This window comes from Elgaria multicarinata, chromosome 17 (assembly GCF_023053635.1).
Source record: "Elgaria multicarinata webbii isolate HBS135686 ecotype San Diego chromosome 17, rElgMul1.1.pri, whole genome shotgun sequence".
NCBI lineage: Eukaryota > Metazoa > Chordata > Lepidosauria > Squamata > Anguidae > Elgaria > Elgaria multicarinata.
In genome coordinates this window covers 17,635,179-17,654,929 of record NC_086187.1, presented here as the reverse complement: position 1 = coordinate 17,654,929, position 19,751 = coordinate 17,635,179, and the positions used below count along the sequence as shown (strand labels likewise).

Genomic DNA, 19,751 nt, shown 5'->3' with positions numbered 1-19,751 from the left:
AGTGATGGGCGGAGCCAAAGGGGTGGAGCCCAAACACCAGCATACCAAATATATGGTATATATGGTATACCAAAGCATACCCAGTTCCTTTTTCATTCTGAGTGCTATCTCTTCAATTCAGCCGTCATCATAAAATGCAAACCGCCTTGGATGCTTTGGCAGGAATTTGTGATGCCAATGTTGAAAATCGGTATATAAACGTCCTAAATAACATTGACTGGTTAATGGCCATAACAGTGCCAAGTGTTCTTTTAGCTATTGGCTGATGCATTTCATGAAACAACATACAACACAAATAATGCTCCAAAGGGCCATCTAAATAAGCGAGGCTTGTTGCGTTGTTTTGAAATGTCAACTTAATACGTGTCTCATATGTACAGGAAATGCCCAAGAGTTGGCTTCTTATGGGAGGAAGTTATCAGAAGGATAAACTTTGTATTGGAAAGCTCTTTAATATACTTTCTGATGTACATGTTCTCTTAAATAATGCACCAGCTTCTTGGAATGTAACACATGGGTCAGCGTACGTGCGGGTTTTTTTTGCATCCTCTTGACTGCTAAAAGAATGATACTACAACATCAGAAAGATAAAAGCTGACCACCTATAATGCAATGGATTGAAGACCTAACAACACTAGCTACATTTGTCAATGATAGAGGTGTACAAATTGATGCATGGTGTGGAGACTGTGGATCGGGAGACATTTTTCTCCCTCTCTCAAAATACTGGAACTCAATGGGGTCATCCCATGAAGCTGACTGGTGGGAGATTCAGGACAAATAAAAGGAAGGACTTCTTTACACAGCGCAGAGTTTAAACTATGGAATTCACTACCACAAGATGTAGGGATGGCCACAAATTTGGATGGCTTTAAAAGGGGTTGGATAAATTCTTGGAGGCGAAGGCTATCAATGGCTACTAGCCCTGATGGTTGTGTGCTACCTCCAGTATCCGAGGCAGTAAGCCTGTGTGCACCAGTTGCTGGGGAACATGGGTGGGAGGGTGCCCTTGCAGCGTGTCGTGCTTTGTCGGTCCCTGGTCAACAGCTGGTTGGCCACTGTGTGAACAGAGTGCTGTATCAGATGGACCCTTGGTCTGATCCAGCAGGGCACTTCTTACGTTTTTAATTATGAATGGAGTTGTATTTGGATATTTGGCCTGTCTTTACTGAAGCTTATGTGCAATTTACTCCTTTTTGTTTTTTAGAATGTTATAATATTGGAAACTGAGACTTTCAAAGTAAGTAGCTACATTTGCATTTTTATTTTGTTTTGTTGAAACTTGTAATTAAAATTGGTACAAAAATAACTTAATGCATGTCTTGGCTCTTCAGTCATCTTACTTACTTAGCCTAACAACCCCTCCTGCAAACGCCCCCCCCCCCCCCTGGCAGCAATACTGTCAATCAGCAATGGCTTTGCTTCTATTTCTTAAAATGACTGTGTTGGTGCAATTTTATTTGCTAAGACATTCCATTAAATTGCACCATCCAATTTGAATTGTTTGCACTAATTACAACTGGGAACTTTACCTTGTTGTGTAATTAATAATATATTGGCTATCATAATGTTGATTAATTTTTGAATTTTTTTAAAAAAGACAAGAAGAGAACCCACGCCTAATGTACTACCCTGGCCATCAATTCAAGGATGTGGCAAATAAATTTAACGTCAAAGCAGCGAGAGAAGAGAGGAAATGGGACCAATTTACTTTTGGTCTATTACCTGTCATATGGAGAAATGAAATATAATTTATGGTGTGACATTTCCAGCAGCAAATACATTCTAGCATAAGCAATTAACACTGGCTCTTTTGGCAAGGTTTTCGAAGATTACTCATAGGGCGTGTGCGCTGAGTTACAAGAACACATGGTTCAAAAAACACAACAGCACTTTTCTACCTTGGCTGACTTCCATCAAATCCCTACAGCTCAAGGCTTATGGGGAAAATGAGAACGCAAGAAGAGTCATTTCCCCCCCAAATGTAGGCACCAGTTTGCGCACATCTTTGAAATGTGCGCAATTTTTTCAAAAGTATGCATTTTGTCAGGCACATTCTTCAAAGGGCCCCCCAAAATGTGTTCTCCTACCTGGAGAAGCCGGGGGTCAAACCTGGGACCTCCTGCATGCAAAGTAGATGCTGTATCACACTGAGCTATGGCCCCTCCAAAATATGCACTTCCTTCAATACATACTTTCTTACGGCATGCCTTCAATACGGCCCAAACCCAACCCTCTTTCCAGGCAAAGTCTCTCCCTTCTGAAACCATCCAAGAAAACGGTTGTTCAAAGCGTTCCGGGGAAGAGGCGCCCCCAAATTCCCGAGGTGGCTTATCGCATGTCCGAAATGTCCCGAAAGTTATGCCACGTCGGCTAATGTTTTCAACAACCCAAAGCCGCCCCTGTGGTGAGCAATGGAAGGCGATGACCCGGCGCACCTGGCGAGTCACTCCTCAAAAGCGAGGCTTTGCCGCGGCTCAAGCTTTTGGACGGAAAGCTGCAAAGCCAAATTGCGCCTGTCTTCCGTCTCTATGGAATCTGGTCCAGGCTTACGTTGTAGAGCGAGTTGCTCTTGAAGCAGATGGGAGCCATGCACTCGTGGCCTCCTGCTTGCCTGGCTGCGGTTTGTTTTAAAGCACTTCCCAATCAACGGGATTAGCGAAGATGATACAGAAAGAAGGGAGTGGAAGAGAAACCCCAGGCCCGAATAATCCTCTAAACACGGCATAGTCGATATATCTTTAATACGATCCGACTAATCCAATTAAGGCTCACGGGAAATCATATCTCAGATTCCATGCTTCAATGTGATTTGTTCTGTATCTCCGAAATGCTCATTAATAAGGCGCATTTTCAACCGGGTTTCCCTGCCTTTCTAACCGGACCCGGTGATCTGAAGCGAAGGGAACCTGCTTGCTTCTGCTGGTTCTCCCCGCTTCCCTGAAACACAGCCTACTCCGCCCTCCAGATGTTTTGAACTTCCAACAACCCTGTAAGGGAGGTCAGAGTTATTGTCCCTCTATATGACCTATAAAGCCCTATACGGCTCGGGTCCAGGTTATTTGAAAGAACATATTCTCCCTTATGAGCCTGCCCGTGCTTTGAGATCATCTGGGGAAGCCCTTCTTTCAGTCCCACCAACTTCACAGGCGTGCCTGGTGGGAACATGGGAGAGGGCCTTCTCGGTGGTTGCTCCAGTGCTCTGGAACTCTCTTCCCGGGGAAGCTAGACTGGCTCCCTCCTTGATGTGCTTTCGGAAGCAGGCAAAAACTTCTTTGTTCCAGCAGGCCCTTGGCGAATAACCTGGGCCTCCATCTATGCTAAGGACTTTTAAAATTTTCATGTATCTTAAATGTTTAATGTTTCAATGTTGAAATATATTTAATATATTTTTAATGTATTTTTAAGCTGTATAGTTCTTTTCATAGGTTTTAAAATGTATATGTTTTAAATTTCCCTCCGCATTTCTGCCTGAAATTTTGTAAGGCCGCCTCAAGGCCCAGTATTGGGCAAAATGCGGGATACAAATAAATATAATAATAATAATAATAATAATAATAATAATAATAATAATAATAATAGGCAGATGAGAAGCTGAACAGCTTGCCTAGAGCCTCCTATGGCAGAGCCACCATTCGAACCAGGGACTTGCTGCTTTGCAGCTCACTGTTTGAGCCTGGTGCCCTCCAGAATTGCTGGACTGCAATTCCCATCATCCCCAGCTATTGTGGTAGTGCACCGTTGCAGCACCTACCCGGAGCCCTGCAGATGTTTCAGATTGCATAAGATTTGCTATAGTTTACATAGAAACTCAACACTTCTCCCTGTAATGGGGCAGACTGAGGCCTTAGCTAGACCAGGCCTATATACCGGGATTGTCCTGGGGTCATCCCTGTTCATGTAAATGACACACAGCGGATCCCGGGAGCAGGCAGGGACAACGCCAGGATAAACCTTCGGTCTAGCTAAGGCCTGGGACTATATGACCCATGTGCTTGTGGTACAATCTGCGGTTCAGGTGTTCACAGTGGATGGACTACCCCAAGGCTCTTTTGAGCTCCCATCTTAGGGTTCATTACAGAAGGTTATTTATTTAGAGTATTTTTTTAATCCCACTCCTCAGCCCCCAAAGACTCCCAGAGCGGCTTACAGATCATCAATAAAAGAAGGTAGTCCTTGCAATCTGAAAGACACGATGCACGCACAAGGAAGAAAGAACAGGGAGGGAGATCATTCCACACCCACACCCACACGCCCAAGTATTTAGCATTGCCAGAATTACATTGCTCCAGTATGCAATCCCAGAGGAACGTATGGACCTTTTGCAGCAGGCAGATTTCAATGCTACTGTGAACCCGACGCGCGTTTGTTTTAATTACATCTGAGCCTGCTGAGGACAGACGACGGAGCCCTGAAAAAGCTAATTTGCTATCAGCGTGAGAGCAGGAAGAAATGCTAAACATTACACCCCGGTTGTTTCTCTGGACTATCAATTATTCTCAGAGCTGGGACCAAACGGAACATGGCGAAGAAAAAGGGATGTGGTACTAACCCACGGGCATGGTACACCTCGGCAGTAAAAGATCAGGACCCGCGGTTGGATGGTTATATCTTCCCCACTCCCGCAAACGAAGAAACGTTCCATGGGCAGTACTGCTCCGGACTTGCCTTCCATTGGAGATGAGATCACTGGGGACTGTGTTTTTGCAACCAGCTTTGATTCAGAAGCAATAAGGCCTACTGGTCAGGGCCAAAATCCTCACGCGGTATGCTAGGATATCCAAGCACAGGGGTACGGCCAAGACCACTTCCTCTTTTGTTAAAGGGGCCGAAGGAAATTGGGAGCATTCATCTGGGCGCTTCCTAGCTAGAGTAAAACCTTGGGCTCAAAAGAAAGGGGGTACAGCATCAATAGGCATTTGGCAAATATTTTTTCTTTTTTCTGCTTTTCAGGTCCGATAGGAACTCCCTATATCTGGGGCATAAAGTTTTTTTAATATTTGTATAATAATTAAAAAAAAATAATTCCACATATCCTTTTTCCACTGATGAAGACCTGTATGGTTGAAACGCGTTTGGGGATTTTTGTTTAATGTTTGATGTATGTGGACTATTTTGTTTAAATTTTAAATGTATGTATTTGCTTTAAGAGTAAAAATATTTTCTACTAATATGATTTTATTGTAATAAGCCAAGTTATACCTAAATTTGATATATTGTTTGTATCAGTTTTCTTAAACTTGCTTTGTTTTCAGGTTTGGTTTTGGTTTAAGGTCGCACTTTTTCATATTTCTGTTCGCTTCCTAGCTTTGCCAAGGAACCTTGTAATGTCAGGTCGGCCCTCTAGCAAAACTGGTGGCTAAGAACATGAGTTCCTCTTTCCTGTACTGTAATTCTTACAAGCTGGACCGCCAGCCTTTGCATCTATTAACTGCACAACCATGTAGCATATGGTACTCCCTACAGATGTCCCAGAGTGCAGGGGACAGTCAAGGAGAGACCTAGAGGACTGATTACTAACAGACATGTAAGCAGATGTTTGGGGTAGAACTTGCATTGCCAGGCCTCGAGCTATATCTTTCCCATCTTCCTGTTTGGGCTGCAGAAATGCATTATTAACCAGCCGCTAGGCCTCCTCAGGGGTGACCTTTAAATAGCAGCTACAATATTTTAGAAGTTATTAAGAATTGTGATAAGCAACTCCTGCAACTACTAGAGTGTCTTTTTAAAACCATCTCCAGCTAAGACTGTGATGATTTTTTTTTAATCTATTCATTTTCGACCATTTGTTGAAGGGGTGGGCTAAACAAAAGTGCACCCCAAAATTGTGGGAAGGATAAGAATTTTAGTGATCCCCACCGCCCAGGATGCAGAGCTTCAGTGCTTACTGTGATGAGTTGACTGAGGGTGTGTGTGTCTGTGTGTGTGCTCTTTATTTTACCATTATTATTATGTTGATCTTCTCCCTAGCATGGGGGACTGGGTTGTGGAACCTGAATCGGACTTGGAGGCTGAAGAAGCAGAAGCAGATGTACACCAGTCTGGATAGGAAGCAGGGGAGGAAATTTTCCAAGACCTCCCAGGAGTCAAGGAGGAATCTTCCCAGGAGGTTATTGGACAGGATGACCAGGCTCAGAGATCACCCTCCCTGGGAAATGAGTCTTTGTCAGAGGGGGAGGGAACATTGGAGTTGACAGACTCCAGAGTCTGTCACAGGGTCAAGCGAGAGCAGTTGAGAGGAGGCGGGAGGTGGGAGGTGGTCCACTAAGCTAGCCACTCACCAGAGGTTACAACCTGAAGAACCTCCCTGAAGGAAGGGTTCAGTAAAAACCTGTTGGGTACATCAGGAAACTGTCCATTTAGTTGACAGCCAACTGGCTTGCCTCAAGGCTCTTTGTGTTTTTTGTAGCAACACGATTAACACAGTCACTTGTTTGGAAATTGAGAAAACATTGGCAGGCCGAAGGGATGCCTCATCTTTCCAAACCATGGTCAGATCTATCTGTCTACACTGGTTTTCAGGGGTCGGCGTAAGCCAAAAGAGAAGCAGGCACTTTTAACATCATGCATTTCTACTTATGTGTACATTTTTGCACTTGCCCCAACTCTTAAGGGCACATTGAGCCTGTTTTGTGTTCACTCAATTAATCAGGCGGATTGATTAAATGCATTCTGAATGACAACAAAAAGTGTCCCTGATTAAGTGGGAACCATTTTTTAAAATACTAAAAACGTACTGCATCTTAGAACACGCATTCCCTCCCGGGTGCAAGAGAATGTCTTCTAAGATAATACATGTGGGCATACATAGGGATCATTTTTAAAAATAAATAAATAAAATGCTTCCCCCGCCCCCCTTTGGAACTTTTGTTTTTTCCATCCTCAGGAGCCATTTGAAACAGATTTAAACAGTGAAATTGATCAACCAAAACTTGTTCTACATTTTTTTAAAGTGGAGCGACAGAACTCCAATAACAGAGGGTAAGGTAACCCCGTTCCCTCAGGATGTTTGGAACCACAGCTCCCATAACCCACCCACCCCCAATGTTGGTGATGCCAGCTTGGTCTGTAGTCCAAAGTGTACTGGTTCCCCTCTATTTGGCACTGGTGAGGCTTCATCTAGAGTATTGTGTCCAGTTCTGGGCTCCACAATTCAAGAAGGATGCAGACAAGCTGGAGCGTGTTCAGAGAAGGGCAACCAGGATGATCAGGGGTCTGGAAACAAAGCCCTATGAAGAGAGACTGAAAGAACTGGGCATGTTTAGCCTGGAGAAGAGAAGATTGAGGGGAGACCTGATAGCACTCTTCAAATACTTGAAATGTGGTCACACAGAGGAGGGCCAGGATCTCTTCTCGATCCTCCCAGAGTGCAGGACACGGAATCATGGGCTCAAGTTACAGGAAGCCAGATTCTGGCTGGACATCAGGAAAAACTTCCTGACTGTTAGAGCAGTACGACAATGGAACCTATGACCTAGGGAGGTTGTGGGCTGTCGCACACTAGAGGCCTTCAAGAGGCAACTGGGCAACCATCTGCCAAGGACGCTTTGAAGTGGATTCCTGCAATGAGCGGGGGGTTGGACTCGACACCTTATAGACCGCTTCCAATTCTATGATTCTATGATTCTACGGGGATGTCTACACCTCCCACATATCTGAGAGGGAGGGGGAGGATCTCACGATATGCTGATTGTGAGATCCTTCCCCTATGTTCACATGCGGCATGCGACATCCAGGGAGGGAGGAGGACATTGCGTCCACCATTTTTTAAAAAAACCTTAGCACCTGGAGTGCACCTGCGCTTCAGCGCAAAAGTAAGTTAAAAAAAAAAAGGCCCAACCCTGCTCTCCTTCCCACCCCTGATGGGCACGGAGCGCTTGAAGAGCTCCGTGCCCTGTGCCTGGTTCCTGGGTCCTCGCATTTACTTGCAAGGCGCTAGGACGAAACCGGGATGGCCGCCCACACCTCCCGTGGTCTTGGGACAATCCTGAGACCATGGGAAAAACCGAGAAAAAAGGGTAAGGCGATATCCCGGGGAAATAATCATCCCTTCCTGCTCCCGGGATCCCCTGTGCATCATGTGGACACACAGGGACGATCCTGGGATGATCCTCGGGATATTGCCTGGTGTAGACATGTCCTATGTGTTGGGGTAGGGCAATGGGTCATAGAATCATAGAATAGTAGAGTTGGAAGGGGCCTATAAGGCCATCAAGTCCAACCCCCTGCTTAATGCAGGAATCCACCCTAAAGCATCCCTGACAGATGGTTGCCCAGCTGCCTCTTGAATGCCTCTAGTGCAGGAGAGCCTACAACCTCCCTAGGTAACTGCTTCCATTGTCGTACTGCTCTAGCTGTCAGGAAGTTTTTCCTGATGTCCAGCCGGAATCTGGCTTCTTGTAACTTGAGCCCATTATTCCGTGTCCTGCACTGTGGGATGATCGAGAAGAGATCCTTGCCCTCCTCTGTGTGACAACCTTTTAAGTATTTGAAGAGTGCTATCATGTCTCCCCTCCATCTTCTCTTCTCCAGGCTAAACATGCCCAGTTCTTTCAGTCTCTCTTCATAGGGCTTTGTTTCCTGCTCTCTCACTATAAAAGCGGAACACACAGCCACATCAGCATTGAACCCCTGATTTCCCCCACCCCACTCCTTGCTGTCTTACCTTCCAGGGGACAGAAACGAGTCACCTGCTCGGGCATCAGCTTCTCTTGCTTGTGCTGGCAGTACATCTCCGCAATCTCTTGCCGGCACTGCTTCGACTTGGCCCGGGACAGGGCCGATATCGCCTCCTTGCCGGAGATCTCGCACTTCGGCGGCTGCTCATAGCCAAGCTCGGGGGAGCCGTTCCCACCCTTTTTCAAGTGATGCTGCCTGGGAGACCTGTGGAGGTCCTTCAAATGGCTGCCGTTGTTGCTGTTCTTCGGGGCTGGGTTGGCGTATTGCAGCGCCTCGTTCGAGCTCTTTCCCAGGAGAGAGTTCTCTTTCACCTTTTCCTCCTGCCCCAGCTTCCTCCTCAAACGCTCCTTCTGCTTGCTTACGGGCTTCTTCAGCAGCTCCGGCTGGTTCTTCTGCTTCTGCGTCCTGGGAGCAAAGTTGCTGTTGTCGACGTTTTCAAAGTCCTTGGGGACAGAGTTCTCATTGTTGCTGTCCGTCCGCGTTTTCTCCTTCGGCCGGTGGGAAAAGTAGCCGTCCTGCCGAGAGAGAGGAGAGGAAAGGGATAGGGTGACCATTTGCCTCAATAGCTTATTCGTGTCAGCCCAAGGTGTGGTGGCGGTCACCAGCTTCCGTGACTTTAAAATATCGGTACCTACAGACGTTGTGGGTGCTCAGTTGAGCCTGGGAGTCCAATGTGAGCATCTGGAGCGAGCTGCCATTTTCTGCAACAATGGTGGCTTGGGATTTTCTGGGAAGATAATGTTACATAAATGGTGGATGTAACAGGGCCATTTATACATTGCAGGCGTGACTACTCCATTCAAGTCTGTAATGTTGCACAAATGGCCCCTTTACGGCCACCGTTTATGTGACGTTACCTTCCGGGGATCTCCTGAGGCACTATTGTTGTGCAAAATGGCAGCTCACTAAAGGGTACTTGCTGAGCCAATGAGGAAGTCCATGAGCACCCCATGGATTGATGAGTAGGGTCCAGAGGGCGAGAGCAGGGCTGGGAGTCCATTGGCGACTGGGGTCCACGAGTCCATCAAATTCCACCCCACCTTGGACCCTTCTGACATCCCTACTAATAGCCATTAATAGCGTCCTCCTCCATACCAAAGCCAACTTGTGGGAACAATTCTACATCATCATCATCATCATTATTATTTATTATCATACTGCTTAATATAATAAAATGTCTAAGCGGTTCACATACAAATATTAAAATCGCACTCAGGTACATTCTTAAAAACAATTTCAACTGCAGTAATGGTATTTTAGATTTTAAATACACTATTACATTGATTCCAGCTACAGTAAGGAACAGTAAGACGGACTGGCGTAGGATTAATTGCACTTAATAACAAGCCAGAGAAAGCCTGCATGAACTTCATGTTCTATGATGAAGTCCATCCTTAAACCTCCCATCATTCAGCTTTCTTAGATGACCCCGGTTCAGGAGAAAAGGAGAAAAACCTCTTACGTTTCTATGCAAAAGTAGGGAATAAAATGGAAATGTCAGATAATTCTAAGCCTTTGACAGCTCAACTGCCTTGGTCTCTCTGTAGCAGAGGAGGAAAATGTGAAGGCAGCAACCCTTGGTAGTGCTCAGTGATACCAAGAGGTTTTCAAAATGGGATTTCCCCTAAACACCTCCGTGCGCTACGTTTCTGGGTTTCACATTTCTCCAGGCAAAGAACCGAAATTAATTTGTTACACCAGATGAGCACATCTGTCTGTCAAGACCAGCTCCTTGCCTCCCTGTCCTGGCCTATATCCAATGACTCAGAGGGAAAGTATACAAGGGCGGTGGAGAGGGGAGAAAAGCAAAGCATTTGTCTGATTCTATATTAGGCAAACAGAAAAGACAAGAAAGTACAGCTTGCATTTTGCAAGCAAAGGAAGGTTTCCGACAGCCACGCTGGAAGCATCCTCCCTCCATAGCTGGTTGGAGTGTACAATGGGTAAGGAGTGTCAGAGATTTGTATTTTGAGAAAAGGATAAAAGGGAACACTTCCTAATGTATCTCTGGGCATAGCTAGATGGGGCTTTATCCCCAGGGTGATCCCCAGGATCATCCCTGTGCATCCACATGACACACAGGGGATCCCGGGATCAGGGAGGGATGCTCCCTCCCTTGCCCTGGGATATAGCCCTCCCCTTTGGCCCTGGTTTTTCCATGGTCCTGGGCTGAGTCCGAGGACCACGGAACGTGTGGCCCATTGCCGTGGGTTGACCCGGCTCCATGCGATTCCTCGTGAGGAGCTGGGAGCGCTGCACCCATCGGGGTAGGGTGGGGGGAATGGGGAACATACTTTAATTTTTTTTAAAAAAACCCCACTTACCTTTAGTGCACGAGCATTTGTGCGCTACTGCCCCTTTAATTTTTTAAAAAATGGCGGGCGCGATGCCTCTCATTCTGAGGTTGCCGCATGTAAATGGAGGAAGGAATCTCGCGATAAACACATGGCGGGATCTTCTCTCCTCTGTTGCGGGCTAAACGGTAGGTCTAGCTAAGGCCTCTGTCTTGGCCTGCTTTTGGCTGTTCTGCTGGCTGCTGTTAGGAGGCGGATTTTATGACCCAGTTTTCAAGAGAGGTGGAAAATGTGACATGATCCACCTTCCAGATTTGACTGTGGCCTGCTAGTCGGGCATCGTGGCAAACCCACAGCCTGGCCATTGGGGACTTGCTTTGGGCTTACATGCGACTTTCTCGGCTCTTGAATGCTGATTCCCTCTTCCACTTCCTGATTTGTGGTTTGAAAGGACATCCAAATTGGTCAAACTGTGGTTATGGTTTGACCTCCGAAAAGGATGTTGTTGAGGTGGAAAAGTCACAGAAAAAGTCCACTGAGGGATGGCCTTCCCCTTCTCTATAGTCAGCCTGGAAACCAAATATTTATTTATTTATTACATTTTTATACCACCCAATAGCTTAAGCTCTCTGGGCGGTTCAGATATTACATTTATATCCCACCATTTTTTATCCAAGGAACCCAAGGCGGTGTACACAATCCTCCTCCTCTCCATGTTATCCTCACAACAACAACAACCCTGTCAGGTAGGTTGGGCTGAGAGTCTGTGACTGCCCAAAGTCACCCAGTGGGTTTCCATGGCTGAGTAGGGACTAGAAACTGGATCTCCTGACTCCCAGTCCAACACTTTAGCCACTGTGAATGGAGAAAGCTGTCCACACAAGATAAGCTGTCTTATACTGAGTCAGACTCTTGGTCCATCTAGCCCAGTATTGTTGACACTGACTGGTAGCAGCGGCTCTCCAGGGTTTCATGCAGGATTCTTTCCTCGCCCTACCTGGCGAAGCCAGGGATAGAACCTGGGACCTTCTGCATGTGAAGCATGTGCTCTAGCACACTGAGCTATGGTCCTTCCTTCACCAACCTGCTCACTCGCATGCATGGCATTTGTGGTATACAAGGCTGTTTGAAAGATGCAGATGGTATAGATATGGGGAATTGTTGTAGATTGCAAGGTGAATATGAGCCAACATTGTGATATGGCTGCAAGAAAGGCAAATGCTATTTTGGGCTGCATTAATAGAAGTATAGCTTCCAAATCACGTGAGGTACTGGTTCCTCTCTATTCGGCCCTGGTTAGGCCTCATCTAGAGTATTGCGTCTAGTTCTGGGCTCCACAATTCAAGAAGGACGCAGACAAGCTGGAGCGTGTTCAGAGGAGGGCAACCAGGATGATCAGGGGTCTGGAAATAAAGCCCTATGAGGAGGGACTGAAAGAACTGGGCATGTTTAGCCTGGAGAAGAGAAGATGGAGGGGAGATATGATAGCACTCTTCAAATACTTGAAAGGTTGTCACACAGAGGAGGGCCAGGATCTCTTCTCAATCACGAGGACACGGAATCATGGGCTCAAGTTACAGGAAGCCAGATTCCAGCTGGACATCAGGAAAAACTTCCTGACTGTTAGAGCAGTACGACAATGGAATCAGTTACCTAGGGAGGTTGTGGGCTCTCCCACACTAGAGGCATTCAAGAGGCAGCTGGACAAGCATCTGTCAGGGATGCTTTAGGGTGGATTCCTGCATTGAGCAGGGGGTTGGACTCGATGGCCTTCCAACTCTGCTATTCTATGATTCTATGGGATGGGGATTCTCAGCTACGGTGGCCACGTGTCCTCTTTTACAGGGCACCATCTTCTATTTGAAGAGACTGTCCTGTCCAATTCCAGTGAAAAATTAATGAAACCATAAGAACTGTTGCCCATCAACAGTACAAACCCTAGACAGCAGACTCAACAGGCAGGCACACTGGTCACCTGGTCTTCCACACTATGGCGAAATGTACTCTATTTCTATTGAAATTATAATATTAGTTTCTAAATTTTAATCTATACATATAAATGAGCATATGCAAATTTTAGGCAAATCAGCACCCTCTTTAGCCCACTTTTTGGGCGATGCGTTTCCTTTTTTAAAAAATGTTTCTTAAGTAGCCATCCAATACTTGGCACAGATGTTCAGATTATCAAACTCTGGAGGTTGTTCTGGTTGCAGGTGTTTTGCCAGTTGGTTAAGACCATGTCATTCTGTCAACCCAGTGGTCTGAAGTGATCATTTTGTGCTGGTGTTTTATTATTACTATTTGCTCACCGGCTCACTGCATTATTTTTAAATCTATTGTTTGTTGTTGCTGTTAACTATCTTTTATTCCTTTTTTAAAAAATGCTGTTTTCGTAAGCTACTCGGGAGGCCTTCTGGCTAAAATGCAGCCCCAAACCATTAATAGAAGTAATAAATGAGTAAAAAAATAAATAAACAAATCTATGTTGCTTTGGAGCACCGAAAAATTCACGGCCAAATTTAGAGGAAGCAGCCTTTGCTTTTGGGTATTTTGGGGGTCATTTTCAGTACAAAAAGAAAATACGATTCAAGCAGAGCAAGACAAATGTAAAAAAGAAAAGAAAAAGTAAAGTGTATTAACATAATACCCAGAACTTCTCCACTGAACTGTTGCGCTATTGCTATGACAAGGCTATTACGGCATTTGAATTGATTGTTGTCCTGTTTTTTTGTCTTGCTTTTTAAAATCCTGAACCAATTGCTCCAAATTGGGCTTACTTATGCTACTTGAGCCTGGCGACGTCTTTCATTCCAATGAGATTATTGAGATGTTCATGCAGTTTTGTTGGGCTGGGCACCCCCTTACTACCACCCCAACAAGCCAGATCAAAGTCCTTGCTGGAATGTTTCTTTTCATAATGACCTAATAATTAACAAACAGTCATTCCTGCGGAGAGATCCAGATGTTCTCAATGGTGGAAATGGTTGACTCTGAGCCATCTGATATTTTGCCGATGTTCTCAGTAAATGTTTCTTTTAGATTATATCACCTGCTTGGTACATCTAACGCATCAAGCAGGGCTTCCTATCTTGAGGAATGCAAAATAATGCATGGTGTGCAGATTGCGGATAGTGAGACATTTTTCTTCCTCTCTTATAATGCTAGAACCCAGTGGGGTCATCCCAGGAACCTGATCGGTGGGAGATTCAGGACAGATAAAACGAAAGACTTCTTCACACAGTGCAGAGTTAAATTATGGAATTCACTACCACAATATGTAGGTAAAGCCAAGTTGGCTTTAAAAGAGGGTTGGATAAATTCCTGGAAGAGAAGGTTATCCATGGTTACTAGTCCTGGTGGCTCTATGCTTCCTCTAGTATCACAGGCAGTAAGCCTATATACATTAGTTGCTGGAGAATGTGGGCAGGAGGGTGCTGTTGCACCTGTGTTCTGCTTATGGGTTTCTGTTCAACAGCTGGTTGGCAACTGTGTGAACAGAATGCTGGACTAGATGGACCCTTGGTGTGATCCAGCAGGGCTCTAATGTTCTTCATCATTTCCACTGGCTTCCAGTCCATTTCCAACATTGATGTTGACCTTCAAAGGCCTAAATAGGAGAAAGTTATCGTGGGCTCCTTAGAAAAGCTTTTGATTCGCTTGTTTTTAACTAGTTTGATTGAATCATTCCATTCTTTCCCCTCGCTATTTCCATGTATGCTGTTATCATCAAAGTATGAGCTTTTCTCCACGAGGCCTTTAATGTACACTTGACATTCCCTGCTCAAGGTTGTTGACGGTTTCTTTAGACAACAACGTGACCCTCCGAGTTTTGCTTCTTCTTTTTTAAACTGCACTTTTGGTGAGGTTGTGTTTTTTTTTTTTAAGAGAAGGGAAAATGCAGTATTTATTGCAAAAGTTCAAGAAAACCCACTGGTGCATTTGTGCTATCCTGTTATAACACAGTGCCACCTAGAGGTTATGTAATGGAAAAGCTGGAAAGGAAATCGTCTTTGTGTCATGCTTGGATCTCAGTTCCGTCACAAAACTGAAAGTAGGTACAGTGGCTTAACAACCTCATGGGGAAAAGCTTGATGTGTTATAAGCACCATATATATAGGAATGCTTGAAAAGCACAAATAGGGTTTGGAGCTGAGAGAAGGGGGAATGTGTGTCTCAGAGGATATGGAGGGCTTTTCCCTTGGATGGGTAAGTAATCTGGTAAAGGTAGCTTCTTTCCCTAGCTACCTCATTTGAGATCACCATCATTTGCCACAGCAGTCCTTCACTGAGCCCAAACTGGCCCATTTCCAGAGCTACAGAGAAAGCTGATTGAGAATATTCCGCAGTTTTAAAGCATGTATTAATTTCCCTTTCAGCTCCAGCTCTTAAGAATTAACATCTGCTCATCCCCTGTTGCTCTCAGTTGCTTTCCCTAAACAGTGACTCTGAAAGCAGATGTTCCTCACACAGTTCACTGGGTAACCACTCTGTTTAAACACCATGAGCTAAAAATGGGAGACAAGGTGAACTTTAAAAATAATAATAAAACAAAACAAAACAAAAATCTCCACCATAAAACACGGCAACAAGCTACTTCTCCTCCAAGCAGCTGTTTGCCTGATGCAGAAGATCTGCTCCCCGTATCATTCGTAGGAGACAAATGTGGTGTAAGCTAGCATGGTGTGGTGGCTGATGTGCCCAAGTCCCCTCAGGACACAGGCTCAGAAGGCCGGCCCTCCTGTTAGGCAGGGTGAGGTGGTTGCCTCAGGTATCAGTTGCTGGAAGGGGGCAGCATGGTGCTGGAAGAGAGAGACGCGTACCACGCAAACTAGTTTGCACTCTCTAAACTTAGCCTGCTGCTTTTCATGTGCAGTGGAGGACACTGTCTCACTGCCAGTGTTGAAGACGTTTCAGAAGATGCAGCTTGTGCATGACGCGGCAGTCAGATTGACAACAGGGACAAGGAAGTCCAAACACATAACACCAATATGTTTCCGAGCCCGATTCAACGTGATGATTTTGACCTATGAAGCTTGGGACCGCATGGCTTGGAACCACAATACCTGATGGAACGCCTCTCCAGGCATGAACGCAGTCATACACTACGTCCACAATCTAAAGTCCTCTTCCAGATGCCTCCTCCAAGGGGGGCTTGGAAAGTGGCAACAAAGAAGAGGGCCTTCTCAGTGGCGGCCCCCAATTATGGAATGAACTCCCCAAAGATGTCCACCCGGTGCCAACATTGTTAACTTTTCAGCACCAAGGGCCTTCTTCTACTTCCAGGCATTTGGCAGGATATGGTGGGTTTTTAATCTGGCCATGGAATATTGTTTAGGTATGTGTGCCTGCTCTTTTTATATGTTTGTAGCTAGACTGTTTTTATATTATGCAGAATGCTGTATTTCTAAGGGGTTTAATCTTTGTAAACTGCCCAGAGAACTTTGGCTATTGGGTGGTATAGAAATGGAATGAATGAATGAATGAATGAATGACATGAAGGAAGATTCAAGTTGCCATCCGGTTGGCTTTTGTACATGGAATGGGAAGGGCGCCATCTTGTCCTTCGCCTCAGGCAACAAATGTCTTGGGCCCACCTTGTAGGTTTAAATCCCTAAGCCTGGGATATCCAACATGGTGTTCCACAACACCAATGTGCCCACAGTCACTTCCCTCAGCACCCACAAGGATCCTGGTCCTTCCTGATATTTATTGCATTTCTTAAGAAATTTTAAAATTGATTTTGTTTTCAGTGCAAAGCAAAGTGCTGTCCTCCAGCACCATCTTCATAGAATCATAGAATCACAGAATCGTTGAGTTGGAAGGGACCCCAAGGATCATCTAGCCCAACCCTCTGCAATGTGCAGGAAAACCGATCCAACCATCCGTGAGAGGTGGCTGTCCAGCCTCTTCTTAAAAACCTCCAGAGATGGAAAACCCACAACCTCTGCAGGTGGACTGTTCCACTGTTGTACATATCTTACCGTCGGGAAGTTTTTCCTTATATTTAATCAGAATATTAAATATTCTGCCACGACCTTCTGCATGTAAAGCAGATGTGATAACCACTACGCTATCGAATTTGGGTTCAAAAGAGTGGCCTTGTGATTTGGAGCTCAGGAACACACCTCTGTCTTCTACTTAGGTTCTTGGGCAAGTGACTTTTCTTTCAGTCACACCATTTTGCCTTCTGGGAAATGAATGTTTGGTGACTAGCCACCCCTCACCATCGTATGAATGGGCAAGCCCCCCCCCCATGGCAACCATTTTGTGAGAGCACCCACAACATTCACTCAAAATTCCAAATGTCCCCACTGACCCCAAAAGGTTGGGAAACACTGCCTTAAGCAAAGCTATCCAAATCCTAATCAGGTTCACTGGGAAACCAATTACAGGTTGTAGCCAAAAATGAACTTTACTGCCAAGCAAATAAAATATTTACAATGCATAGATGACATACAAGAGGCAAGTCCTTAGACTGAAAACATTAGCCACAGAGGCTCGTCAGAGTTAGAAGCTTTCACTGCAAAATTGGCTGTATTAAACATGACACGGTTAACTGTGCTAGACCACAGATATTTGATTTTATCCATATCACTACGAGTGGCTACTGACTCTAAGCTTTTCTTCAGGTATTTTTCCCTTGGAGTAGCATATAATTTGCAGCATAACGTATGGCATTCCTCAACCATCTGGCATCCATGGATACAGAAGCACTGTTCTCCGGGGATTTTCTTGAATCTCCCTTCCAAAAAGTTGCTTTTCGTTGCCTGAAAATGCAGGGCTATAAAAGCCTTGCGGAGGAGGGTGAACTCAGCTCGGAGAAATACTTCTCTTCCCTATGCTGGAGTTTTAGAATGGGGAAGCCATTAGAACACCTCGATGCCCCAATAGCGTCACGGTCCAGAAGAACAAAGAATTCTTGAAGCCTCTCTTTAATAATTTCCTAGCTAGACTGTATATCAGCAGCAGTAAGCATTGAGGGGTCAAAATAAAACGTCCTCAGGATATTTATCCAAGTGTCCTCAGGATATTTATCCAAGCAGCCATTTATCCAAGCGTTTTTGGAGACTAAACTCTCTGCCCAGTTAAGCCATGAAGGCTGCTAGCTGGCATTCTCCCCCTCTCATCTCAATCTTATTGCAAGATCGCCCCCCCACCCCGCAAAAACGTAACCCCTGATATCATTAACCTGTGCTCTTTCAAACAAAAAGTGGGGTGCATATGCTACGACAACAGGCGATGCTAATTAGCCCCAATGTCCTTTGGATGGTCCCTGCCCCAACAAATGTGCAAATTTGCATTTGCCTTGTGGGAGGTTGGGAATATAAGAATACAACAACATAAGAAGACTCCTGTTGGATCACACCATGGATCCATTTTGTCCAGCATTCTGTTCACACAGTGGCCAACCTGCTGCCCGTGGGAAAACCACAAGCAGGGCATGAGTGCAACAGCACCCTCCTGCCCATGTTCCCCAGCAAATGGTCTACATAGGCACAGGCCATTTCTACACCTAAGGGTTATCCCAGGAAAATGGAGGGATTGTCCCTGCCTGCTCCCAGGATCCCCCGTTTGGCATTTGGATGCACAGGGACGATCCTGGGATATAGGGCTGGTGTAGACATGCCCATACTGCCTCTGATAGCATATGGCCTTCAGGGCTGGTAGCTATGGAAAGTCTTCTCCTCCAGGAATTTGTCTCACCCTCCTTTCAAGCCATCCAAATTGGTGGCCATCACGACATCTTGTGGTCACAATGAACATGGAGAAGAAGGTTAACAGGAAAGGAATCTTTGTTCGATTGAGCTCCCTGTTCTTGGGTGAAGAGAGACTGAAAGAACTGGGCATGTTTAGCCTGGAGAAGAGAAGATTGAGGGGAGACATGACAGCACTCTTCAAATACTTGAAAGGTTGTCACACAGAGGAGGGTCAGGATCCCTTATTTATTTATTTATTTATTACATTTCTATATCGCCCAATAGCCGAAGCTCTCTTGGCGGTTCACAAAAATTAAAACCATAATAAAACAACCAACATGTTAAAAGCACTCTTCTCGATCCTGCCAGAGTGCAGAACACGGAATAATGGGCTGAAGCCAGATTCTGGCTGGACATCAGGAAAAACTTCCTGACTGTTAGACCAGTACGACAATGGAACCAGTTACCTAGGGAGGTTGTGGGCTCTCCCACACTAGAGGCGTTCAAGAGGCAGCTGGACAACCATCTGTCAAGTATGCCATAGGGTGGTTTCCTTCATTGACTCGATGGCCTTATAGGCCCCTTCCACCTCTACTATTCTATGATTCTATGAAACTGTGAACCTACATGCACACAACTTGTATAATAAACAATGTTTGGGTGGCCTTGGTAGCCAAGCCAAACACCACAGCTGCCACGTCTCTTCTCCCTTCACCCCTTCCACATTGTCTTGGCTAATTGCAATTAAGCAAATCGTTTGAATCCTCTAAACACATTTGCCATCAGTCATTAAACTCACTAATCGGAGAACATGAAACTTCTTCCATAATATATAAGCATATGAATAGAAGAATGGAAAGACCACAAGAAGCTTGAAAGGCCAAGAGTAACAGCTCTCCAGATGCTAATCCCAAAGCATCAATAAACTGTGAAGTATTCATATACTCAAACCACTGCTTCTATGGATCCTCCTAGAGTCTCCTGGGCTACCTCCAAGGACTACATAAGAGAGCCCTTTCAATGCTTGCTTCATTATGTGGTCTTCAGCCTAATTCTCCACTGCTGGTTAGCATGGCAAGCT

The 19,751-nt window shown here is 45.3% G+C and overlaps 1 protein-coding gene across 1 annotated transcript in view; it reads right to left on the bottom strand.

Annotated features, from left to right (window-relative positions):
- The window catches only part of XYLT1 (xylosyltransferase 1), a 202,236-nt gene that overhangs the window by 69,222 nt on the left and 113,263 nt on the right, over positions 1–19,751 (bottom strand). Inside the window, exon 3 of the mRNA XM_063143471.1 lies at positions 8,666–9,194. Within this exon, the coding sequence (XP_062999541.1) occupies positions 8,666–9,194 (529 nt within the window). The remainder of the gene's footprint in view (positions 1–8,665; positions 9,195–19,751) is intronic.